The 27,580-nt window shown below is 37.2% G+C and overlaps 1 protein-coding gene and 1 long non-coding RNA gene across 8 annotated transcripts in view; one reads left to right on the plus strand and one right to left on the minus strand.

The window, feature by feature from the left end:
• Positions 1-17,430, plus strand: part of PDE5A (phosphodiesterase 5A) — a 142,838-nt gene extending 125,408 nt beyond the window's left edge. For 2 of the 3 annotated variants that reach the window (XM_036908604.2, XM_036908605.2), the window contains exons 15-21: positions 232-319; positions 4,036-4,136; positions 6,177-6,254; positions 8,136-8,199; positions 13,545-13,619; positions 14,974-15,057; positions 17,093-17,430. In XM_036908604.2, the coding sequence (XP_036764499.1) occupies positions 232-319; positions 4,036-4,136; positions 6,177-6,254; positions 8,136-8,199; positions 13,545-13,619; positions 14,974-15,057; positions 17,093-17,230 (628 nt within the window). In that variant the 3' untranslated portion in view covers positions 17,231-17,430. Of the gene's footprint in view, positions 1-231; positions 320-4,035; positions 4,137-6,176; positions 6,255-8,135; positions 8,200-13,544; positions 13,620-14,973; positions 15,058-16,326; positions 16,504-17,092 lie in introns of those variants that run through there. The other variant, XM_036908606.2, reaches the window with a different exon arrangement.
• The window catches only part of LOC118924103 (uncharacterized), a 71,939-nt gene continuing 54,263 nt past the window's right edge, over positions 9,905-27,580 (minus strand). For all 5 annotated transcript variants that reach the window (XR_008997838.1, XR_008997840.1, XR_008997837.1 and 2 more), the window contains 2 exons: positions 25,572-25,741; positions 9,905-10,710 (listed from right to left, as the gene is read on the minus strand). This is a non-coding gene — a long non-coding RNA (uncharacterized LOC118924103). The remainder of the gene's footprint in view (positions 10,711-25,571; positions 25,742-27,580) is intronic.

The raw sequence follows: 27,580 nt of genomic DNA on the forward strand, positions 1-27,580 counted from the left end.
TATATTTTGAACTGGCAGCAGTTACACTTGTATTTGAAAACAATTTGACTCTATATTTATTTCCCAGAGATTACTTCACTCTTTTCTCAACAAAAGGAAGAAAGATTGTTAATTTGGTGAAGTAGACTCTTTTTTAGTTAAGCAATGAAAAGGAGGAAAAAAATGATCAACTGACATATCAGGGAAATTGATAATATATTAAACTTCTTTCTTCAACAAAATGTTTTTCAGAAGTGAACATCCACTTGCTCAGCTCTACTGCCATTCAATCATGGAGCACCATCATTTTGACCAGTGCCTGATGATTCTTAATAGTCCAGTAAGTACCCAATTTATGGTTGTGGAACTTTAAAAGAGGGCCTTATAAATTCAGTTTTATTTTTAAGTTTTGGATTCATTCCCAGCATCATAAATTCTTGAGCTTTATTCCTTTTTGGGTAAGGAAGGCAAAGCCAAAGCCAAAACATTTGAGACCTTCATGGCCTCACTTCTCTGGACAATCAAAACTGTTTTAATGTTGCCTGATAAGGGAAATCTGCTGCTTACCTCTATTTGGTTATTCCAAATTAGAAACAAACAAAGTCGGTATTTCATGACTCTCAGTTAATCCTTTTTTTTTTTTTGTCGAACAAAGTAGTTTATAGAGCTCTTAAAGGTTTGCTTTCACAAGGCAATACCTTTTCCTCTTTGTCAAAATTTCCGACCACCAACAAACTTTTGTAAGGAATAAAGTTATTCAACAAGTTGGTCAAATGAATATTTGTCAGTGTAGGAAAGCACATGACATGCTATGCTAGACATATTTTTGTTAAGGAAAATAGGATTAAAAAAATATACACCAAAACGTTAACAATAGTTGTCTTTGTCTGGTTAAATTAATACCTTCCATTTTCTATTTTGATTTGTTCATCATTCACATTTTCTATTCTATGCATGTATTAGCTTTATAATAAGATAAAAATAACCATTGTAACTGCTACTTTGAACAGGCACAATGCCTGGTATCTAATCTTAAATCTCTTTTTACTGCCATCTCTTTGCCCAGTGGAGCTGGTTCTTCTCTGAGCGCTGGAGGAAACCCAGGGAGGCCCATGACTTTTCTGGTCACTCTTCTAAAAGTAAAAGCTCTCTCGTTACTTTAGGTCCCAAAATAATTCTCAATTTAGAAACCACAATGTCTGGTCCTGCATAATAGTCCAGACTTTGAACTTGATTTAAAATTTCAGGTTCTCCCCTTGCTGCCCTGGTGGGCTTCTTTCATCCCTAGCTTGGGTTTCTTCTACCTCCTTCCTTACCCCCCCAAACCCATGTAGTTTCTCTCTAGACTTGGAGAATAGGAAGGGAGATGAGATGAGAAAGGGGCAAGAACGTTCTCAGCAGCCTGGTACTGTTATGAGTGTCTCCTCTGTGCCCGGTAGGTGTTTAAACCAAGTCATTTCTCATGGGTAGTTTCACAATCCCAGCTGAGGGCCCTCACTGTGGTGCTTTCCTACTGGACGTTCCCTTAATAAGAGTGACCTTCTGTGTCTACTTTATCACCATATGGCTCCTTCCTCAGCTCCTGGAAATCTAATCCTTTGATTTCAGCTCCTTTCTCCTGAGGTCCTTTTTGTTCTCTTTGTGGCCCTCTTGAACAGGACAGGACTTAAGTCAACCATATGCCTCCAAACTTGGAGAATGCAAGCCATCCACAGAGTAGCAACCTCTCTTTCATTGCTGCAATAGAGCAGCTAACCAGCCTGTGTCTTGCCTTTTAGGTTTTCCAGGAGTCAGACACAAGCCCAGGTAGTCCCACCCACCCCTAGTAGTCCCCCCCACCCCTCGTAGTCCCCAGTAAACTACAGGAGACACATGCAAAGACTTCATGTCCCTCTCTCTTACTTGAGGTGAAAGGGAACACAGTCACCTCTCCCTAAACACCTCAGTGTGGGTAAAGGGTTAAGAGTTATACAACCAAATTTTGACAGCCTCCTTATAAATTCTGCTTCTGACTAAATAGAGATTGCTTCCTAAGTATGTGATTGTTGAATATAAATTAGTTCACATGTTATTGGTAAGTAGGCAAATCATTTTGTTACAATGTACAGGTTGTATTGTTCAGGTTCTCTTGGGTAAGGTGCCAGAATTATGAGAGTTGAATTGTGACCTTCGGCAAAAAAGGAAAAAGCCTTCTGCTTGGCTTTTGCCTGGGAAGGCCTCTCTGTTCTATTTTAGGAATATTCAAAATGAGCAGTTGCCACTGAGGCCCACCCCTTGCTTGGACTGCTTTAGGCTCATGGCGGCTGCTCTTCCTTTGGTGCCCACCGTAAGAGCTGCCCCACTGTCTCAGTGACCCAATTCTGTCTGCACTGTCTCTGGACCCCACAAACCAGCATTTCCACCCAGCTGTTTTTGTCTTTAACATCCTCACAGGCAGCCTCCAGACTTGCCAGCCTGGGTTGCCCGGTTACCTCCAGATATACCAGTTCTTGGTTTGGTTTGTGCTCTGGCTATAAAGTTGCAAAAGTTTTGTGTGGTCTGGCCCAACACTATGTTTCCCATAAACCACGTTATTTTTAGTGTTGTTTTTCAGAACTGAGATTTCTAGGAATGTATATGTCATGTTATAGCAGAACCATCTGTACTTTCCTTGGAATTTGCTAGTTGTGTGCTTCAACTAAAACTTTCATTTTCATATCCTATTCAGCTTTAAAGAAAATGTTAACTTTTTCAAAAGCATATTTAACAGTATTCCTGTCATCACTATATCTATTATTAGATAACGTAATTATGTAATACGTTATTACTTAACTTATAAGGAATCTGGTTTTATATATGGCCAGCCTCAAATTATAAGAACCATCGATGCATTCTGCTTTCTGTAGGCACCAATACACAAGAATTTACAGCCTCTGCTTTTGGGAGAGAAAATAAAAAAATAAAAATATCACACCAAAAGACATTTCCTTTTCCACTTGAAATGGTTGTACCTTAAAATAAATTAAAGTATCACAAGGTATTTTCTGAATAGTTTTCTGTTTGGGTCAGAAATCTACAATGATTTAATATTTGAAGACAGTGTTTATGAAAATAATCACAGATCATTAATTAGATATATGCCACAATTTCAGTATCTACTTACGCTCTTACCAATGTTCTGGCCCCAACCTACAACACTCAGCAATTTCCCTGTCTTCAGAACAAATCCTTTGCCTCTAGATCAAATTCTTAAGCGTCTGGGTTTTTTCTTGGTCCTGAGATTTAGGAAGCATGTTTGACTAAATGTACAGGTGTTATTTTGTGTATATTCTGAGTACCAAGGTGTGTTTTATTTAGTTCAGGATTAGAAAGTCACCCTGCTTTAAGTTACAGGCAAGAAATAAAAAATAGTTACATAGCAAAAATTTAAGATTATTTGCACATGGATTAGCCGCCTTTTAAATATCCCTTATAAGTATGTCAACCCATGCTTACTTTATACCAGTGGTAAGCACACCTTTGGCTCATGCCCTCTAACCATCCATACAGGTATGTTCCTAAAGAATAGATACTGTTCTCAGTGTGGATTAAGTTAAGTTATATGAATTTGACCAAAAATATTATTGAATGAGTTACAAAAGCCATAGAGAAATGATTTTTTTGATCAATTGTTTAAATGTTTTACCACTCCTTTCTTCATGTCCATTAATATAGCTCTGACTTTTCAAAGTTTCACTCACTGTTATATTATAGCAATTAACCTGTCAAAGGAAAAAGATATGTACGTAGTAGATCTGAGGCCTGTACTAAGGCCTAAGGAGTGTAAGTTGGAAAAACATGCATACAAAAAGTAGTGCACCCCCATGAAGCTGTTTTTTCTTATATAACAAGGTGGTGGGGGTGGAAGCATAGAAGGGAAATGTTATTTCATGATATTTACTATAAGTAAGATGTCCTCCATATTCATGAGTTTGGAATACTACACGTGTTTTAAGATATGTCACTATAATTTCATACTTGTTTGTGCTGGTAGTTTCTCCAGGTGGAGTGCTAATGATGGTTTTCTTCTTTATAAAGGGCAATCAGATTCTCAGTGGCCTCTCCATTGAAGAATATAAGACCACGTTGAAAATAATCAAGCAAGCTATTTTAGCTACAGACCTAGCACTCTACATTAAGTAAGTTTTTAAAAATATCCTGACATAAATAGGTCTTGGAAGTATTTGCATTGTTTCAAACTTATAAAATTCACAGTGAGAGATCTTCAGACTATAAGGACAAATGTCTTGGCCAAGTTGTTTATCAAACTATGGAGAAGTTTCTAAAAGGAAGGCAGAAAAATCTATTTATTTGGCTTACTTCATATTAGAACTTACAGAAGACAGAGTTATTTCTGGTATATCTGTCTATTGCCATGTCTCTGAAGTTATGTACAAAGCAAATAAATACCTCAAGGTCATTCTAAGCTAGGTTGTCCAGTCTAAAGATTATATAGGCCCCTCCTTTCCTTCACTCCCTCAATTGCCGACCATGTCACAATTCCTTTATACTGTCATTCAAGCCTTGGTGCCAGACAAGTAAATCTTGTTTCTTTTTATTTGATTTTGGCAGAAGATATTAATGTAGAATTTTAATAAAGTTACTGATTCAAAATTAACATATTCATTAGAGTAGTATTTGTGATATGTCTCTGTAGAGAGGTATCTGCCTCTCTAAAAGCTACAGAGGACCAAGAGCTTTGCTGCTTATGTGGAGTGAGGGGTGTTAAGCCTGGAACAAGGGCCTCACCTTTTGAATAAAAATTCACATCAGTAGTTTGAGCCACTCTTAGGAGAATTAAATACAAATAGAACAGACGCACAAAAAACACATGCCAAATATCCACTGTTGTACATCTAGAAGTAACTGCATCTAAAATACCTGCTTCATTGGATTTTGGAGCACTTTAAAGTTAACATCATAGTTTAAAAAAATAATAAACTTCAGCTTATTCAAAATGATTGTAGAATGAATATTATCAAATTACCAGGAATTTGAAAAATACCTGTAACCATGAAGACTTCCCAACCTTTCCAGGCCACATGTGTCTCTCCTCTTAATCCTGATAAAACCTGTCTTTCATTTTGGCTACTCACTCACATACAGTCAGTTTTGTTATTTAAGTTTCTCTTAAATTTCAATTTTGTCTCCACAACTAGATTTTAAGCACTGTGGAAAGAAGTCACGTCTTACGACTTTCCATGATGCTTAACAACAGTGGGTACAAAGGAAATATTCCCTATACACTGAATGAATAGTAGTTTATACTTTCCTTCATCTTTTCTGCTTCAGAAACACTTCACAACTTTAGACTGACATAGAATAATTATTATGAACTATTATGAATGTTTTTTTACCCTATACCTATATGAATAATGTATGACACTAAACTGAAGCCGTACAGATCTTATGCCATACACTTAAAATTTCTTAAATCATTCTTGGCATCAAATTTTCAACTCATATAGTTTCATTTTTTTATAATTGTGTTCAAGAATTGAAAATACCATTATTTGTGATCTGTAGTTAAAAAGTAGGTGAGCTTTAATGTTTCACCCAAAGAAAATGGTAGAAGGGAACAAAGTGAGGTTTAAAAAATTTTTTTAATGATAATTGTATTGTATTGTAAGATGGGGAAAAGAACATTAGGACATTTTTACCTTATAAATTTACTCCATGAAGCTAGAGGGTATTATGCTCAGTGAAATAAGCCAGGCAGAGAAAGACAAGTAACAAACTATTTCACTCATCTGTGGAGCATAAGAACAAAGAAAAAACTGAAGGAACAAAACAGCAGCAGACTCACAGAACCCAAGAATGGACTAACAGTTACCAAAGGGAAAGGGACTGGGGAGGATGGGTGGGAAGGGAGGGATAAGGGGGAAAAGGGCATTACAATTAGCACACATAATGTAGGGTGGGGAGGACACGGGAAAGGCAGTATATACAGAGAAGACAAGTAATGACTCTATAGCATCTTACTACGCTGATGGACAGTGACTGTAATGGGGTATGTGGGGGAGACTTGATAATAGGGGGTGTCTAGTAACCATAATGTTCAAGTAATTATACATTAAGGATACCAAAAAAAAAATTTTACTCCATGAGTCTTTGTAGACCAAAGGGATAAAAGCCTGGGGACTCATTGTAACTACCAAATATTTCACTTTATTTTCAAGGAGGCGAGGAGAGTTTTTTGAACTTATAAGAAAAGATCAATTCAGTTTGGAAGATCCTCATCAGAAAGAGTTGTTTTTGTAAGTAGGTTTACTATCCTTAGAGCTGAAAATCTGCTATTCAATTCCTTGTTTCACTGTCAGATTTCATTGCAATTATTTGTTACATGTGGTGATCTCAGACGCTGTTAGAATTCTCTAGAGTAGTGCACAAAGGGCTGAATATAAATATTTTCATAAAAAGAAATGCATTTGCAAATGAGAGTGAATAAATCACTCCTCTGTCCTAGAAGGGCCTTTAAAACATGTAGAGTATCAATACAAGGCTCTAGGGTTCACTTATTCATATTCCCAATTCTTTGGAAGAGCTGAAAATAGCCCCTTAAAGATTGTGAGAACAAGAAGGTGATTGTGAAATGTTTACTTGCTTGATGGTGGTGTAGCACTGTCCAAACTTCAAGATTTTTGTTTTTCCTCACCTGTACCTCTATCCCTCCCTTCCAGCTATAGATACCATCCCTTTGCTGTTACTATTACTGTCTTTGCTTTGACAAGAACTGGATCAATAAAACAGAAGAAAGGGCCAATCATAAAGAAAAGAAAGACTCAGCAATACTAAAGATAGTGCTATTACAATTTGAAATCAATATTTCTCTGCATGGATTGAGATAATTTAACATGCAAACAAAGACTCACAAATTATAAGGAAACAATATACAAATGCCCAGCTGTCTGTTCTGTAGAGTCCCACTTCACCTGATAATCTCAACATGTTCCTCAAAACAGTGCCTTAGAAGAGTATAGATGTGCTTCTGTAATTACTGAACAGTTTTTTCCAGTAACAAAAGAGAAGCCCAACCTCAATTCCAAGTCTGTGCCAGTTCTTTCTGCTCCTGTGCCCTAACTTAGGATCTCTTGCTGAGAAGTCCTCAGTAGGTCTAGTGCTCAGTGACACCTGTTGCAATCTTCATTTTTCAGATTGTAGTTAAGTTCATATAGGCTCATAGTCTTTGTGGGGGAGGCAGTCTCTATTAATCCTTCATGAAAATGGGTCTAAGCAGTGATTTTAAGCTCTCTCTGGTGCACTCATTTCTTGTGAGAGAATCAGTGTAAGCATAGCAGCAGAAAACCATTTTCTTGGTGGCCTTCTCTAATGAGGAAGAATGCACGCTTAGGTTGGGTTTCCCTGGAGGGACAAGTGATACAGGCCTTGCCTCTAAGTGTTTCTGTATTACAGTGATGACCTTTTTGCCTGTTTCTTCAAATAAATTAAAAGGATTAAATGGCAGCTATTTGGATCCAATATGGGAAAACACTGCACTAAAGAAGGAGCCATTTTCATAAGCCAGTTATAGTGCAGAGCTTCTAGAGTGCCTCCAGAGTCCAGCATTGTTTTCACTTTTCCAGTAAGAGAAGGACTAAAGAGCACCATCCTCTCCTTTCCCTCTTTTTCTCCAGGAAATACTGTTCAGTAATGCAAAGGCTTTCCACATAGAAGTCACTGCATGTGTTGATTGAATTAGGATGGCCCATCATGATTCTTGCTTTCATAGAACTTGGATGAGTAGGATATTTGATGCTATCCTTTAATGGTTAGTTATTAGTGATCAATGTGTTTTCATCATATCATTAGGAATGGAATACCAAGGTGAGAAAAATAATAGCAGGCAAGTTTTTGCCCAGAGGTTAATAATTCTCTCCCTGTGTCAGTCTGGAGCTAAATAAGGCAGTTTGAGGGCAAATTCCAGTAGTTCACTGGGTAACCAAAACAAAGACACTCTGATATCACCGTATTAGTCACGCTTCTATATAAACTCTGTTGCTGTTTCTTTACTCTTTATAAGTACTTCCATCCTCATAGTTTGGAGAGTTCTAATTTAACTTTTTTATTAGGAACTAATTACTGAGGGCATGTGTTCTATAAAAGTAAACAGGGGTCTCCGGCTTCTTTTCCTCTAACAGAGCGATGCTGATGACAGCTTGTGATCTTTCTGCTATTGCAAAGCCATGGCCTGTTCAACAACGGGTAGGTTGCATAGTGACAATAAAAGTAATACTTAAAAATTCAAAATAATAAAAGTCTTTATATGTAAAGGGAGTTTCTGAAGTATTTGTGTAAATTTCTAATTTTTAAGTAGGATCAAAAGCAGATAGATAATTGGACATAAACAGGTTTTCTTTTTTAGAAGATTCATTAACACTTAATATTTGTAAGCTATATTAAGAAAGAGAGCATCTATATGAACACAGCAAAAACCTAGCCATTGATCAGTTTTAATTCCAGTACTACTTCTGGCGCACTTAGGAATGTTTTCAGCACATCCCTAGCACCTCATCAATTAGAAGACATGAACTTGTTTTTCTTATGGTTAGCCTGCTAGACTATACCTCAGGCATTAACAAGTAGAACACATTTCTGAGCCTTGGAAATATAAATGTTGATAGAAGATGTCAGGAAGGATCTGATCAGGGCCAATAGATAGGAGACTAGAAATATATCCTTTCTAAATAAATAACTGTCATAACATTTTGCAGAGGCAATAAAGGCTCAGAAAAGGGATGTATATGTTGTGTTTTTGTTTTTCTAGACTGCATTTGGGATCCTAAATGCAATTCCTAGGATCATTGGCAGTCTGCTCTTGTTCAGAGCTCTGAGCTGCATAGTCATGGAGCCCAGCAATGACAGGCTCATCTCACGAAACACACATGCTGAAAAAAACAAGATCAGAAATGTACTCTGCATGTACCAAAGCTGACATGCCCTAAGTACTCAGGAGATGGATCTTTGCTGACCTTCCTGCTCCATAATAATCAGGACCATATGCCCATTTCCAAATAGGGAAGAGAATGGAATGGGGAAGAATGTGTCTTTTCATTTATCCTTTCTTTATTCTGAATCAAATCCTGAAAAGGTAGAGCAATGAGGTTGCAGTCCAGACATAAGAAGCAATACTATGAAGCCTCCATAATTGAAAGTTTGGTATTGGTGACAGACCAGTGGAATACAATAGAACATTAAGAATTGCATAGAACATTTAGTACATAATAAAGATAACATTTCAAATAACTGGGGAAAAGATAGATTTTCTACTAAATAATATCAGGATGGTTTTCCTATCTCCTATAACCAGATGGCAAAAGACAAAATTGGATCTACTCTGCATACTTAAATTCCAAATGGAGCACACAGTTCAATGTAGAGAATCAAGCCATATAGGTACTGTAGCTCTGGGAGTAAGGGAGTTCCCTGCCTAGGGTAAGTTCCCTACAACTCGGATGAAATTGATGGAGGACAAGGGGAAGTGCAGATTGGGAAAAAGAGTTTTTATTGCTCACAGCTCACTTGGGTTTGCTAGCCAGCCCTCACTCTGTCTGTTCCCTCCAGCTGTGCGTGCACTTGCTCCCCCTGCCCGCCCTTTCCAGCAGGAACTCCATGGGACGTGGCCCTGGTGAGAGGTGGGCACCAGACCGATTAGGTACTAGGAACAGAGGGGAGGAGAGAATGGCCGTTTTCTCTCCCCACCTTGCTTGCCTCAGATAGACCAGAGGCTCTGCCTGGTAAACATCCACTGGCAGGTAAATGCACTAAGGCCAGGTGGGAAATTCTGGGTGAAAACTTCCACTTACCCCACATGTATTAAATAAAAACATTTATTAAATAAAAGCATTTGTGGATTCTTCTGTTAACCTGGGAATGAGGAAACACTCCTAATTGTGGCTCAACCTGCAGAAACAATAAAGGAAAATATTGATACATTTGATTACATAAAAATGAAAAAATAAAACTGTTGCATGGCAAAAGACACTAAGCAAACTAACAGACAATGAGAAACTGGTAAAAATATTTTCAGTTTATATCTGATAGATAGTTAATATCCCTAGTATTAAGAACTTGTGAAAAATAGAGAAGAAAAAGGCAAAAGGAAAAAATCCTAGAAAAATGGGCCAACGATTTGAACAGAAAGTTGATAGAAAAAGAAATGTTAATGTCTCTTGCTCATTTGAAAAGGTTCTCAGAAACCTCAATCATAAGAAAAAATGAAAATCAAAACTATACTGACACACAAAAAAAGAACTTCATACAGAATCTCATAACAGCTTTATTCCTAATAGCATAGTACCCCCTTATCCATGGGAGAATTTTAAGAGCCCCAGTGGATACTTGAAACCATAGATAGTACCAAACCCTGTAAATACAGTTTTTTCCTATACATACAGACTTATAATAAAGTTTCATTTATACATTAGGCACAGTAAGAGATTAACAACAACAATAATAAAACAGAACAATATCAACAATATGCTGTAATAGAAGATATGTAAATGTGCTCTCTTTCTCTCAAATATCTCATGGTACTGTACTCACCCTTCTTGTGATGGCGTGAGATAATAAAATGATGAGATGGCGATGAGATGGCGATGAGATGACATGCGTCAAATGACGTAGACTCTGTGACGTAGTGTTAGGCTACTGTTGACCTTATGATGCCGCATCAAGAGGATCATCTGCTTCAGGACCACCACTGCCCAAGGAGAACTGAAACCATGGAAAGCAAAGCCAGCTGCAGATAAGGGGGCACTACTGTAGTCAGGGACTAGAAACAATGTAAAGGTCTATCAGGAGGGGAATGGGTACACATTTTGTAGTACAGTTCACTGTATGCAGTATTGCTCAACAGTAAAAAGAAGCTAACCATTGCTACATGCAACAACATGGATGAGTCTCGTAAACACTACAGAGCGAGAGAGACTGGACAAAGGAATACATACTGTGATTTCATTTACATAAAGTTCTAGAATAGACAAAACTAGCTTATGGTGAAAGAAATTAAACTAGAGATTGTGATGGGAGGGAAGGAAGAAGGGGCAGGGATTCACTGGGAAAGGTCATGAGATCACCTTCTGAGGTAATGGAAATATTTTGTATCTTGAATTGAGTATGTATTACATGGTTATATGCATTTGTCAGTACATTGAACTGTATGCTTATGATATATGCAATTTACTGTATGTAAATTCTACTTTGTAAAAAAAAAATACTGAGATACTGTTTCTCAATTGTCTGGCAAAAATCCAAAGGTTTTACAACATACTCTGTTGGGGAGGCTGTGGGAAAATAAGGAATAAAAAATACTGCAACCCTTTGAAATTATATAAGTATATATATTCATTTACCATTACTTCTTGGAATCTTATCCCAAAGATATACTGGCAGGAATATAAAAAGATATTTACACAAGGCCTTTCATTTATTTTTAGTGCTATTTGTAATGGCAAGGACTGAGAGTAACCCAAATATTCATCAGTAGGTAGTGACTGAATAAAGTATAGTACATTTACACAATGAATTCTATGCAACTATAAAAAAGAAATAAGGATTATCTGTGTACTATGATGGGGTGATTACAGGGATATATAAATGAAAAAAGGCAAGTAAGAAAAAAGTATATGGTATACTACCATTTATCTAAGAAGGGGGTTAAATGTGAATATGTGTACGTAATGACATATTTAAAAAACCCAGAAGGATTAACCACAAAAAAGTTAATGATTTCCTATAGGGAAAGGAGGGAGTAGGATTGAGGGAACAGAGATAGAAGCCAGAGTTGCTTCAGTGCACTTGTTTTACAGATTTAACTTTGGAACCATACAGTTTTTATAATTATAAAATAGAATTGAACTTTAAACATCATTAAATCTCAAAAGTAAAATACAGCAAGCCTGATTTTGGTTGTAAACCCACACTGAGAAGGGATTATTTCACTCTATGTGACATTAAAGCAATAATTTGTATCTCTAGTGGGATAGACCCTAAAAACAAAAAGAAGTACCCAAAAAAGCCTTTAAAACTGTTTTCAGTAATCATATTAGTGGTAATTTTGCATGGATACTCAATCACTATTGTGGATAATGTGAGATAAGAACAAATAAGAAATTTTATTGTTGAAAACTAGGATGTTCAGCATGAGTGGAAAGATAAAGGTCTGGAATGGATAAGGTTATGCCAAAATCCTGTAGGCCTGAATTTGAATTAGAAATATTATATGAACTTAACATTGTGTCATAGCTTCATCTCCTGAAAGGGCTGAGAAACGATGACTGACCTGGAAGTTATGAACAAACCTAATGCTCAGACTGAAGTTTCTGAATACCTCAGTTTAAAGGAATGAGAGCTCCACAAAGAAATGGCTGATTGTAGTTCTAAAGCAGGAGAGGTACAAGATTGAGCCTAGAACGTCTTAAAACATCAAGAAAAAGAGCCTAGAAAATCTTACTGTAGCAGAAAGCAAGGAAGCTGTCTATCAAAGACTGATGGGGTTGTCAAAAAAAAAAAAAAAAAAACAGAAGCCAACTTAAAAAGCTCCCACTAACCAAAATGGAACAACCTGAGCATCAATAAGGATTAAAATATATTAAATATGTCTAAACTCAAGAGTTTAAAATAATAATAAAAATAATAAGACAAAACCTTCCCTGGTCTTTGGTGAATGCTTGAGAACCAGACTATTTTTTTTCGAAGAGTAAAGTGGAGAAAATCAAGCATTTCTCCTGCTTTTCTTATACAAATTGCATTTTAGGGTAACTAAATAGTTGTGATGGGGGACTTTCTTTGTACCATATGTCAACTAATAAAGGAAAAAGGGATGACTGCTTTGAATATGACTTTTTTGCACCCTTAAATTAATGAATTTAGACAATGATTATAAATGGTTGTTAATATCCCCAGAAGAGAGCCAGCCAGGCCTGATACAGCCCTTGACAGAAGTACACAGAACTGCCTAGGAAGTAATCATAGCAAAAAAAAATTAAATCTCAATCTAATCAAGCCTCTAGATCTTATTACCAGGGAATGGAAATACAGGACACAGAGAGACATTAAATGACATTATAGGAATGCAATTATCAAAATCCAGACAGTGGGAAACTGCAGGATAAACAAGCCAGTTATTCAACAACAGTAGCAAAAGTTCTAAGGAAAGTTGTTTACAAGAGAGAAGAAGGAAACGAGCAAATAGAAACTTAAAAGGCATCTCCATCAATTGCAATACATGCACCTATTTGATACTGTGTTTTTCACAGCACCTGGTATAACACGTGCTTAATAAATATCTCACTCCATTTTCCTAACTATTGATGTGGAAATAAAATGTTGCTTTTTTCTGACTAGTTACAGAAGATTACAAGCTCTAGCCTTCTTGATTAGGTACACATTTAAAACAAATGAAATATAATTTTTATTCTCATAACTGCTTTTTTTGCTGATGTGGTTGAAATTTACAGATCTGAAAGATTTTATTATCTTTCTTCAAGGTCTGTTTTACAGTGATATGCTTTTGATTGCCCAAACTTAGCCTGTTATTTATATTTCAGATAGCAGAACTTGTAGCGACTGAATTTTTTGACCAAGGAGACAGAGAGAGGAAAGAACTCAACATAGAGCCTGCTGTAAGTACAAGACTGTGTTGGTAGGAATTATTCAGATACATAATTTTATCACAGATGTCTTTTTATGTTTCTATGAGATCTTTCCTTAGGAACACAGTTTCTCTCCATTTTATTTTTATAAATTTTTCTTGGACAAATTACACATGTTATTATACAGAGAACATAAACAAAAGATGACAAAAAAGACTCTAGGCCATCATATTGCACCTACTTTTTTGTAATTTGCTTTTTCCATTTAAACATCCTAAGCCAGTTCTCATTCTAATAGATGGTCTTCTATATATTATTTATAAAGATTACATGAAATAGGTGTCACCATAATGACTCCTTTGGTGAAATGTGCTCACTAGTACAAACAGCTCTTTGATAAACATCTATGCTCAATTTCTGTGTGCCTTTTTTTCATAATCTTAGGGTAAATTCCCAGAATTGCTGTGTTGAAGGTCACACATTTTTTAGTACATACTGCCTTTTTACATAGAGTGTGGAGCTCAAATACAAGTAAAAGATTCTCCTCAAGCCATTTCTGTCCTTTGGGATGAGTTTTTCCTGAAAATGAAGCATGGAGTCTTTTTTCTCCCCAATTCAAGTAACATTTATCGAGCCTTTAATGTTAAACGGGACATGGTTAAGAGGTGCCCTTCCTCTGTCTGTGTACAGTTCCCTGCACTCTGGTCTTTCTCCTCAGCTCAGTACTTCCTGTATCTCTTCAGTCTTTTACAATGATTCAGTCTCCTATAATGCAATGGTGGGCTTGTTTGGAAGCTCAAAATTTTAGGTGGTGGATAGAGTTCAGGGTCATGGCTGATGGAAAATTTACTTCATTTTAAACAAGGGCTGCAACTTGTTGCTTCCCATGGAGGTGCTTGTCTGATGCTCTTGGATACGAGCAGCAGTGACAGCTACATATTCTTCACAGAAAAGCTTTCTTTGTGAATTGAATTGTAATCAACTGTGGACTCAGTAGCTTCTTCCACAAAGCTGAAGCTCTTTGATTCCACATCAGTGAACAATTCAAAGCCTATGTGTTCTCCAAATACATCGCTGGTTGATTCTACATCAGCAGTGAACTCTGATTCAAATTCAACTGAAGTCAGGTGGTCAACTGAAGGTCAGTGATTGATTCCAAGGGCAGTGTGGAGGAAGTCAACCAGGACGAACAAGGCAGATAGGGTCAGGGCCCTTCTGAACATGGTGCGGCTGGGGAGCGCAGGAGGCTTGCAGAGGTGAGGAGGCAGGCAGGCGGGTATCTCTTCCTCAGCTAACCCAGGGATTCATCTTTCTAGAGCCAGCTGCACTGTGTTCTTTAAGTAAATGGAGATCTGTGTGTCTGTTTCTGCGTTTGTGTTTTCAGGATCTAATGAACAGAGAGAAGAAAAATAAAATCCCAAGTATGCAAGTTGGGTTCATAGATGCTATCTGCTTGCAACTGTATGAGGTATTTATATGACAACTAGTAGACCTGATAGACTTGTGTTGTAAGTTAGGACCTAAAAGTAAACTGAAGCAATTTGCACTAGGCTTACATTTTTTGTTTCTTCATCAAGAAACAAAACAAAGTTATCAGAATTGGTGTTTTTATTTTAAACATGCAGTGTATATTGAACAAGGAACACATTTTACATTTACTGTTTCTTAAAAACTTTAATTCAACAATGTATTGAGTGTGCACTGTGTGCTAGGCTCTAGCAGACTGATGTGTAGAGAATATTGGAAGAATTATGTGCCAGGGCAACCCTCAAGGAGCTACTTTGCCTCTGTGTTAGCACATTCTTTTTAAGTTTTGGCCTCAATAAAGAAAAATAACTTTTTGACATTGTATAGTGTGACTTTAATATTGTTAAGGATTTATGAGGATTATAAGGAGGTGGCTGGATGAATATTACAGGTTCCCATTTCCACACACCTGCTGGCTTGGTATTTTTATTTTTTAGGTAAAGCTATCCTCCCTAAGACATCCAGTTTCCTGGTTTAGATGTAAGCCCCAATAAAGAAAGTAAATGCTCTACTTGTCTTTCAAAATTTAAATAGGGAACTGTCTTAAGTTTTAATTATTTGGAAAAACAGTAATTATAATGGAGTCATTACAGAATATCAAGACCAGAAGAAACCCTAGAATCTTCTAATCCAGACATTTCACAGATTAAGTAATTGAATATGTAAAGTTCATCTTCCAGGGAGAGGGACTATGTGCCCAAACAGGTGGTTTAGTTGAAGAACTGTATCTCAAGTCCATCTCTCACCCCAAGTTCAGGGTTCTAGCCACCCAAAGAACTTAAAAAAGAAGCTGTGGCTAATGAGGAAAAGAAAAGGAAGAAAGGATAGGAGAGACAGCAAAAGAAAAAAGAGGAAAAAGACCAGGGGTGTTAGGCCTCTGTCCTATTGTCTCCCCACCTGTTCGCCATTCTAGTTGTTTTCTGCGTTGCAGAAGTGTGTTCAGAGCCGTGTTTCAAACACTCCTGAATATCTCATTCTTCCCATAGCAGATGCTTTCCTTATTGATTGGATAAGAGTTCCCCAATTAAAAATAGTAATGTCTCTCTTGATATTTCCCCATGGCTGGAAATATAGTCAAAATAACAATCACATCATCCATGACAGATTTTGTCTTTCTATGTTTCATATATGTGCAAGCATTCATTTTCTTTTAATCTGTTGTTAAATTCTGTATAATATTGATATGTATTTTTACTATTATTTATTGCAGAAGTGATAATGTACTCACTGTAGAAAAATCACATAATATGCAGAAGCAAAAAGAAAGATAAAATCACCTAAAATTCTACTACTCAGAGATAACTACTGTTACTATGTCACTGTATATGCTTTATGAAATTTTTTTCATTAAACAAAAATAGCTCTTTGCAATCCATAATATATCATAATGCACATCTTTCTGTGTCAAATGTATTTGTATGACATTTTTGGAGGCTGTACAATAGTAACACACACAATATATCTAGCTGTGTTGGTTATTGAAGTCATACATTCTTGTACCTAAATACTTAATGGTATGACAGTTGTTAAATAATAATACCATGCAGAATTATAAACTGATATTTATTGCAATCTGGGGTAAAAATATATGTAAGTACATTGTATAGAGTCATTTTATAGAAAAACACAAAACTAAACAGTTCCCCATACAGTTACACTTGTGGAGAGCCATCTGTACTACATAAAAGCAACATGTATTATTTCCTGCAAAGTGGAGTACGTATAGATCTGTCTCCACAGCTTAGTAATGTTATTTTGGAATGTATGTGTGTGCTCTGAACACGTACTTCTTGCTGTGTAGCCTACGAAGAATCATTCATAAGTGATCTGCATGTGTGTTCACACAGCTTGGGACAGCCCCAGGGGCGGGTCTGATCATGAAATGAGTGTGGGCTGTGGCCCTTTGGTATACGCCTGGGGAGAGGGCTCATTTCCCAGCTGCCTTCTAGTTGCTGGCTTTCTTTTTCTTCCTTTAGGCCCTGACCCATGTATCAGAGGACTGTTTCCCTTTGCTGGATGGATGCAGAAAGAACAGGCAAAAATGGCAGGCTCTTGCAGAACAGCAGGAGAAGACGCTGGTTAATGGGGAGAGCAGCCAGTCTAAGCGGAATTGAGTGGCCTAGTCACACAGGGTTGAAGTTTACAGATGGTGTATTCTAGTAAGCCTCGTTTTGCTCTACACTGTACGGATTTAGTATACATTTTGCCACTGTGTTTTTTAATTTTGCACAACTTTTTGAGAGCATAGCGTGAAATGTTTTTAGGGGACTATTACATATTTTCTGTACATGTATTTTATGCCACTGAACTGAGTTTATCAAAGACACCCACTCTGAGCATCCTGGCACGTGTACAAGAGCGCTGTTTATGATGCCGCAGAGCGCAAGCTGCATTCTTGCACTGAGGTGGGTTTTTTGTTTTTGTTTTGCTTGGGGATTTAAATCATTGCTTTTGTGTTTTCTGAATTACCAATCTTTTAAGAATGTTTTAAATATTTTCTTTCTCAAAAAATAGGTGAGGAGTATGTTGAATATATTCTGTGACATTTAAAACACTTACAGGATAGAGAAAAGTGTTGGCTGAGTGGATGTTAAGGGGAAAGGGGTGTATTTGTCAACAATGTATTACCTTAACAAAAAATGTTAAAACTTTGAAGCAAATGGAAAGTACTATAAGGCAGTACTGTAAGGGAAAGGTATTTAATTGGTTTGCCGTCTTACTAGAGAACAGAACAGGCAGGGGAGAACTTTTTCATTTCAATGCAATACATCTATCCAAAGGCTACCCACAAAATCACTTCAATCTAACCTATGTGATACAAAGCAGGGGAAACTTTGGAGAAGATCCAGTCACTGAGTATTGAGGGATGAGTGTGATCCAGAAATGGAAAGGCCAATGGATGTCTCAGTGAAGAGAAACATTCTTCTGGAGACACTTTTGAGAGTCAGTCAGTGTTCTGAATATTGAACTTCCTTTTTAAAATAATTCTCATCATTCATCTTACAAAGCAGTTTCTAAGTCAACAGTTTAAATCTCAACAGGAAAGTGAGAAAAAATTGTTAATTAGAGCACTGACCTGAAGTGAAATATGACCATAGGTAAGAGTACAAAATAAATAATTTTTTTTCTCTTTGTCAAAGAAGTATAAGGAAAGTATTAATTATATAAGCAGTAAAGGGCTCTCCTTGATACTGGGGTCAAAAACTAAACTGAGGGAGCAGTAAGGTAAGAAACTTCAGGCCTGAATAAAATAACAGTATTGAGTTTGTGATTGAGAAACCTCCATATTTGGACTAGTCAACCTAGAATCAGAGAAGTTTGGGGATGTAGCCTAAATACTGGCCATGAGATTTTGCTTGGTGGTATTTTATTCTCACTGCTTTTAACATTTAGGAAATATTAACACTTTTCTTAGAATTGGAGCCCATTTGAGTGGATTCCCATTTTACATGTGTGCCTCTGAATGCATATTTATTGTGACTACACTCTTCCTGTAGTGAATACACACTATTGGAGAAGTAGATAATGAATAGAGCAACTGGTTCAGGGAAGGAAAATCTCCAAATTTGATGAAATGTTTGGACTCGGGGAGAGTAAGAAGAGAGGTATTTATTTGAATTGTTAACCCTCCCCCCCCCCACACACAATAAAAAAAGTTTCTGGGTTTTTCACTAATTTAGATAGTAAAACTTTGGGGATATGGTAACACAGCTTTCTCAAAGACCTTTTACTAAAACATGTAAGACATTTTCCATTCACATCATTGTTTCTCTAAACTGCCAAAAAGTCAACATTTTCATTAAGTTTTTAAATTCTGAGTGTGTATATAGATTGTGACATAATGTGGCTTTGTTTTTACCACTTGGGTAAAAAAAAAAAGCAAAACAAATCATATTGCCATTACTTCATAGGGTAAAAGCTAGTCTAGAAAGTTAGGAAGTTATCAACTGTGCAATGCTGTCTGTATTATTATTGTTGAAACACTTGTTGTTTCAGGATGTCATTCTTTTTTATGTCCTACTGATGTAAGGCTGCCTTACTGCTTGGTGGCCCTGGTGTGTAAGTCACACAGACTGTCACTAAAATAACTTAACCTCCATACTGGTGTACACCCATGCATGCATATGTAATTCCTTAATATAGAAAATTTGTCTGAAGAATAACAGTCTTTGATAAACTATCTTTTTATCATACACATTGTGATTTAGCAGTTATGCTAAAATTTGTAGTCATACTTCAGCAGTTTATTTAGACCCTCCAATATAGTAGGCTATGTGTGGAGGTTTTGTTTTTGTATTTGTGACATTTTTTAACAAACAAGAAGATATAGTTAGATTAGAAATTGTTTGGTTTACCTTTAGCTAATGGTTTATTTTCCTTTAATAGTTTAGAAATTAAAAGAAGTTGGACAATGCCATGCCCATTTTATTTTGTTGTTGGATGTTTTAGTTCATACAGAAGAAAAGTACTTCTTTAGGACTACTTAGCTGGGTTGAATACTTTTTAATTTCTGGGAAAATCATTCCATACATGGATTAATATCTGGTATGTGGGCACAAATTGAAGTTTTGTTATGTGACTGTTTCCTTTATCTTCTCAAGTTGGAAAAGAAATGTAGTCCTCCCTCACCTTACTCTATATTTATATTACCCACAACTAGCAAGAAGTTGTTCTTGTTGATTAGTTTGTTTTAGTTATAACTAAGTAACATGATACCATTTCACTTCAATTTTCAGCCCAAAAAGTCCCCACTATTTTACTAAGTTGTTAAAGGATATCTATAAAATTGCCTGGCCTTCTATTTTTCATAGTATTGGCCTTTGCCAGTCACAGCCCTGTGTGAACTGGTGTACGTCACTTAACCTCTGGGTGCCTGAACAAGTTGTGCTGTAACAGAGTTATGTTTTGGGCTAAGCCTGTCTTCAAGGAGGATGTTACATAGGGTAGCCACTGTGTAAGCCCTAGTGGGCCCTGGGGACCACTATCAGCAATGGGATATCAGGCTACACAGCATGGTAACTAATGCCACATGTCATTTCCTATGTTATTTCCAAGACTGAAGAAAAGGCAATACGGCTTTTCATGCAGATCACTAGTGAGCATGAAATTTTGAGCACCTCATCTCCAGGTACAAACCCTGGGTGATGATGATGTCACCACTGAACCTTCAATTATGAAGAACAGTTTCCTTTGATAGGAATATTGGAGATAAGAAAGTGTACAAAAATATATCAGAAATGGTGGGTCCTGGAAGGAAACTGGTCATAGATACATTCTTGCCTAGTAGTGAAGTGTGTTTATTTTCAGCATAGAACACAAATATTAGACCCATCCCAATTTGATTTTCAATTTTCATGTGTTTTTCACTAGATTGTACTACTAAAACTTCATAGGTCATGACAAGCAATGCTGTTTTGTTCTGTTTTGATTTGTTTTGTTTTACAGGAGTGATTTAAGATTGGGGGTGGGGAAGTAGGGGGGAAGCATAATTGTTATCCTCCTCTGTGAACAACTGTAGTTAAAATAAGGTGGTATAGTGTTATTGATTAGTATCAGGCATGCAACAATCCATCTTTTAATTGGATTCCTGCCACGTATCAGGTACTGTGCTCAGCTGTAGAGACAGAGCAGTGACCTCAAGGAGCTTGCAGTCTCTGCAAAAAGAGCTGGATAAGAGACTTACCAGCTTCTGATTCTGCCAATTTAAGGTGAAAATACAAGGTACATTATATTATTTTAATTTTCACCTGTAACATATGTAATATGCAGTTTTCTGGTTCCTCACCCAGTACCTATTAAGAATCTATCAGTGAACGTCCCGTCTTGCAATTACAAAGTCACTTAGCCTATTGATAGTTTAAAAGAACACCTAATATAAGGAGTCATATTTTCCACTATGTATAGATTATTTTTCCTTAAACTAGCCAGGGAGAGATTACTCAGAGTTCTCTTAGACTATTAAATTGTGCACAGTTTTGGACTCCTTCTGCTCCATCACAGGGAGCGAAGATGAAAGTAATAAAGTTCACTTTGCTCTGCCATGGGCTTCTTAAAAGCCTATGTAAACATGTCTTAATAAATGTTGTTGAAAGCAATGTAAATAGTTTAAAATATAAATTCCTATTACAGTTTAAGGAAACCTTGTGAATCACACTAGCCACTATTATTATCTATTTGTATTCTTATACCTTTTCAATATATTTGAACAAATATATAGTTTCTGGCACTATTTTTGTACTAGGATAAAGGAATTACTATGTATATTATGTTTAGCTTTCAAGTCATTTAAAATAATTGTGAATGTTGACTTCCTGTCTTTCCTCTCCCCCACAATGAGAACCGTTTCAGATGAGTCTTTTATGAAACAATCATTTTAGAAGAACACATACTCACCTATTATCCTTATAAAGTCAAGAGAAGGTAAGGGTGGTTTTTCGTTGTGCAAACTCTGTACCTATCTGTTATTTCCTCATTTTGCCATGCTTTGTAAAAATAAAAACAATGAACAAGCAGGTATGTTGTGTGATTATTAGGGAGCTTTGAATTTTAGGCAGGGAGAATGGATGCAATAGTTTGAGAAACTTTAATCAAGCTAACCTATGATCCCATTATCTGAAAAAAAAATAGTGATTTAATAAAATCCTTTCCTGAACCTAGACCTCTCTCAGTAATAGTCTTCTTTTTATTAATATCCTTTGCTACCAGTTTGAGGGCAGCATTTTCCATACAGTTCACTTCAAATCGCTGGTGACTCTATGGAGGGTAATTATTACCTGCCCAGTGTTGCTTGTGGAGCTACGGCTTCGGAGTTAAAATACTTGCCAAATGGCATAACTGGATTGGAGCCCATATCTGGCTAGTTTCAAAGCAGGTATTTACTCCACTTAGTTTCCTTTTGAATTTTAATTACAAAAGGTCTCAAATACATTCTTAGTGTTCTTAGTGGATCAAATGGACTACCTAGAAGCATTAAAGACAAGATTGCCCTCACCCAGCAGGTTTGGTTTTGTTTGGGTCTTAACACTTAACATTCCTTTAGTGCATCTGGTAATAGCTAATGCCACATCTCTGCAGAATCCCAGTCCACTGTGCTTCAAAAGCTGCTAGTCTAGAGGCACGGAGGTATAATTAAATGCAGAATTTATAATTCACTATTTAGTTTTGCCACTAGACAAGCCTCTTCAAGTAGGGCAGAATATCTAGGCTATGCCTAATTGACGAAACTTATGGCAAATATAAAATGAGTAAGTTCATGAGAAACACTATTTGAGATTTCCTGACCACTAGAGGATGCCAGAGTTTCAGTTGTATTTAAAGAAACAATCCTTACTGGGTGCAAACAATGAATAAAACTGCTTTTTAAAAGATTTTTACTAGCTGAAGCAAAGTAAATAGAAAACAACCAATGGAGAATTGGGACTTGCTTACTGCCTATTGTCCAGTGATCATTTCTTCAAGATTTTCTCCAAATTATAACTGATCATCTGAAATCTTTGATACTCATCATTCCACCAAGAGATATCATCCTTTCTTGTAGAAAAGGGAAGCATTTGACAGCTCTCTTGAGCCCACCTTCTTGCTATTCTCAGCAAACAGGGATACCCATATTTGATAAGTGCAAATGTCAGGATATGGTTTTCTACTTTTAAGGCACATAGTGTTAAATTTGAACTTGCACAGAGCATTCCCGGATTGTAAGCTGTATTTAGTCTTGGCAGGAAAAAAATAACTATATGTTTCCAGGTCACAAAACTTTTTTTTTTTCAAGATAAAAATCTACAAGAGTTATGAATGGAATAAAATAATTATCTGAATCAAAATAAATCTAATTGAATGGCATGCATGATTCTCTGACTTGCCTCATTTTTAGCTGTGTGTGCGCGCGCGTGTGTGTGTAAGATAAATAAAAACTAAGTTGACTTTGAATCATCTAGACAGCAATCCCAATGGCACATTTTAGGATTCTTCTTTCTAAACTAGAATCTAAGGAACAATATAATCACATGACTGTCACAATAGCTCTCAATTTTAATATCTCCTATATTAATTACCTTGAGAGCCATATTTCACTTCATATCATGTTTCCTCTTACCCAAGAGGAGTGTTTTTAGGCCTTATAAGACTCCAATGCAGCATATTCCTGTAAGAAACAAGCTTCCCCCTTTGCCAACCAACTCTTGAAAGTCAAGAATTCTCTGGCCTCGCTGATCTGTCTAAATTAAGGAAGAAAAGCGTAAAACCTGGTCAACAGCTGCTCCAGCTACATCTCTCTCCAGAAAAGCCAACAGAAGTAGTTGCTAAGGGTGCTCGACTGTGTCTGTTAGAGTAATACCCTTGTTGGGAGATGAAGGCAAGACTCTATCTGATCATTACTCCCTCTCCTGGAACCTCTACTTCTCTTTCTCTATCCTAGCTCCATCCCTGAGGCCCTCAGACAAGTTTGATTCTCCCCTGTCCTAAGAACACGCATCTGAATCAGCCCTCCTTAGCTACCAGCATATGTGCCTTCTTTCTCGTACTTCGAAGATACTCAACAAATCGTGAGTGAAAGAATAGGTTTCTCATCCTTTCCCACTTGACATAAAATTGATTTTATAAAGAAAGGAGACGGTACTCTCTTATCTCCTCCTGGAGTGAGCCGGGAGCTCTGTCCTCTTGCTTTATCTCTAAATAAAAACCTCTGCCTTGCTCTCCTACAAAAAAAATAGAAAATAGAAAAATAAAGAAAGGAGAAGGTAATCCCAGTGAAGGGCAATAAAAAAAAATCAACAGCATTTTTAGAAATTCTCAGTCGGACAAGACCTGAAATTTAAGAAGAAACAACAAACTATACATTTTTCAGAAAAACACTTGATTTCTACTGTGAAAAATTAGTCATCAGACTTTTGTTAATAGATTGATAATCACTGATGAAGTTATTCCCAGTGGGAGTTTTACCATATTGGTAGAAGCTAAGGGAAATTCATAAAGGCTAGAGGCCAAAGATCTTGTGAAGAAGAAAAGATTTACATTTAAAAATAAGCAAATAAAAGTAAACAGAAGACATTCATTCATTTGACAAATAGGTGATTCTCTAAGTGTCAGGCTGGGGTAAACTAAACAGGCTTGGTCTCACAGAGCTAGTCCCACGGACGCTATACACAAGGGCAAACAGGCAGAGCTGTGCACTGCGTGGCAGGATGCAGGGTCCTTACCTCAGACTTGAGGGTTCACAGATGGCTTCCTTAAGGGTATGACATCTGGATTTGTCAAGTGAAAAGGGAGAAGAATATTCCAGGCACAAGAAACAATGTGTGTGAAAACCTAGAAGTAACAGACTATGAAACTTCAAAGCCTTCCCACTACTTTATTTAAAGACTTACAGATTTTACACTTAGAATGAGGATTAAAAATATATTTATAAAGTACGAATATATACATATAAATGTGGCATAAGATAAAGCAAATATCATTTAATTGAGCTCTTAAAGTAGGAGAAATCCCCAGAGGCCAAAATAAAGCTAATTAAAAATCCAGTCGCTAAGCATGTGAGTCGATACTATGTCAAACCTGGGAATACTTGCAGATCTCTATCATGAAGGGGTTTTAATGCCCATCTAAGAAGGAAACATGGTTCTGAAACTTAGTGAAGCATTTAGGGAATGGTCTTCCAAGCAAAGATGAAATTTGTAAAGCTATAGCCCTCGGTGAACATGTAGAAAGTGGGGTGGGGAGAAATCCACTCTGAGACACAGCAGAACAGAAGGGAAGCCTGCCTGTCTTAAAAAACAGAACTTAACATTGGGTCCACCCTCAAATTAACACAGACTTGGGGTTTGAATATGACCTAGAATGACCCAAGTTAAATTGTAAACACAAAGTCTCAGGCCAGTAATATCCATGGACACTGGGCAAAAGCAAAGGCAAAATGTCTTTGAAAAAACATATCCCTCAAGTAAGCCCATAAAATTTTCAGAGACATTATGCCACCAAAGACAAACTCCTAATTGCAAAACACGTGAGAAAATAATTCACGAGTGAAGGCAGAAGCCCCAAGACTCTCGGATCAGATCCCCAAGATATTCAGATAATAGAACTCTTTGACAGAGGCTATTGAGAGGAATCATTAATTCCTCTGTGTTTCCAAAAAATGGAGCACCCACAAGGTGACACTCGGCCTCGTATTCCGCCTCTAACTCAGCCCTGTCGGACTCCTGATGGAAGGATGCCAGCCATAGTCTACAGTCCTTAAACGGGTGAGGTTCTTCTAATAAAAAACAGTAAATACTAATGCTGGGGATTTGTTTCTTTTCTTTACCTTTCTACCCTCATCAATACAAGTAGGAAATCCTAGGTAAGTGTGTCTGGGTGTGTGAGCTGCTCAAGATCTAGCCTGCTGAGGCAGGGGGTATCACAGACCCCTCTGACCATAGCTTGTTGTCCAATGTAAGCATATCCTGCAGACACCTTACTCACCTGACCGCCTCTGCAGGCTGCACCCCAGCCAGCCGCATGTGGATCTGGGAGCACTGTGCCTGCCTCCTGTGAGGGCTTCTGGGCTGTGGCTCTGCAGTACCAACGGGCCTTTTCAGTTGAGGTCCTCTCCTGCCACTGATCCATGTGCTTTCCTGGGTCTGTTGTAAGCTCTGCGAATGAGTAAATCAGAACATTCTTATTTATGTTCCTGACTGTGTAGAAGGCAGGACTGAAGTCAATGCTGAAAGAGATCCCATCTTAGGAATGCAGTGAACATCGCCTAAGAAGTTCAAGAAAACAATGGTTGGGAAGTGTGTTCTGCTTTATGTTAATAAAATCTGAAAAGTAAAATGTAACATGACCAGAAATGATCATGAACATTTTCTCCTGCTGAGCCTTGTACTTGTGATGCTCACCGAGGAGCAAGCTATGAGAGTCACCAAGAGCCCATGTTTGCAGGCAGCACACAGATGTCAGTGTCATGAGTAATAACGTATATAAATAAATGGTATTAGGAACTGCAGAGGCAAAAAGATCTATATTATTTTCATACAGAGAGGTACTAAAGAGCTACAAGCATTGTGAGTATAATAGAGTCGCAGTTTTTTCTCTCAGTGACAGTTATGAAATTAGGAAGGAAGAGCACATTAGATGATAAACCCAAGCAGATGGTTCCTGGATCCAAACAAGAAGACCTGGTACCTGGACACTCCCAGTTTGAAGTCACTTGGATGTATATTAATAGACAATGAGACATGTAAATATCTCTACTCAATTTTGTAAATTTCCCTGGAAAAATCATTGTGTTAGTTTCCTAGTGCTGGTGGAACAAATTACAACAAATACATTGACCTAAAACAACATAAATTTGTTATCTTGCAGTTCAGGAGATCAAAAGTCTAAAATGTGTCAGCAAAGATTTTACAGGCTGCCTGTACTGCTCAGCTCGTGGCCGCTGCCTCCATCTTCAAAGTCAGCAGCAAAACAGAAGTTCTCTCTCTCTCTCTCTCTCTCTCTCTCTCTCACACACACACACACACGCACCCCTGTGCTTCGTCCCTCACATTTCCTTCTCTAGCACTCCTGCCTCCCTCTCTTAAGGACCTGAGGATAACGGTGGGCCTGCCCAGAAAATCGAGGATGATTGTCCCATTGCAGAATGCTTCCCAGACACAGCTGCAGAGCCCCGTTAGCCATGGAAGGTGACATACTCAGCATTCCAGAGATTAGGATGTGCACATCTTTGGGGTCCATCATTCTGTTTACTCTCATGAATCTTATAATGCATTTTTGTGTGTAATTTTTTAATAGGTAATTTTTTAGTGTAATTTTGGTTTTAACAGCAAAATTGAACAGAAAATACAGAAAGTTTCCAGGTATCCCATCCCCTATATGGACAGTCTCCCCCACTATCAACATCTCACTCCAGAATGGCACATTTATTACAGTTGACAAACCAACATTGACACATCATTGCCAACTAAAGTCCAAAGTTACATGAAGGTTCACTCGGGTGTGGTACATACTATGGGTTTGGACACACATATAATGACATGTATACATCATTATAGTATCAAAAGAATAGTTTCTTCTCTTGAACAGTAAGCATGAGCAGTTTTTTTCTGGACACATCTCCTTGGGCAAGGGAAACAAAATCAAAAATGAAAAAGTGGGACTACATCAAAACTAAAAAGATTCTGTTCAGCAGAGGAGGCCATCAGCAGAACAAAAAGGCAACCTACAGTATGGTAGAATATATTCATAAACAGTTTATCTGGTAAGAGGTTAACATCCAAAATATATAAAGAACTCATATGCCTAAGCACCAAATAACAAATAATTAAAAAGTGGGCCGAAGACCTGAACAAACATTTCTCCAAAGAAGAAATACAGATGGCCAATAGTCACATGAAAAGATGCTCCATATTGCTAATCATCAGGGAAACGGAAATCAATACCAAAATGAGGTATCACCTCACACCAGTTAGAATGGCCACTATACAAAGGAC

The sequence above is a fragment of the Manis pentadactyla genome, chromosome 5 (genome assembly GCF_030020395.1).
Source record: "Manis pentadactyla isolate mManPen7 chromosome 5, mManPen7.hap1, whole genome shotgun sequence".
Lineage (NCBI taxonomy): Eukaryota > Metazoa > Chordata > Mammalia > Pholidota > Manidae > Manis > Manis pentadactyla.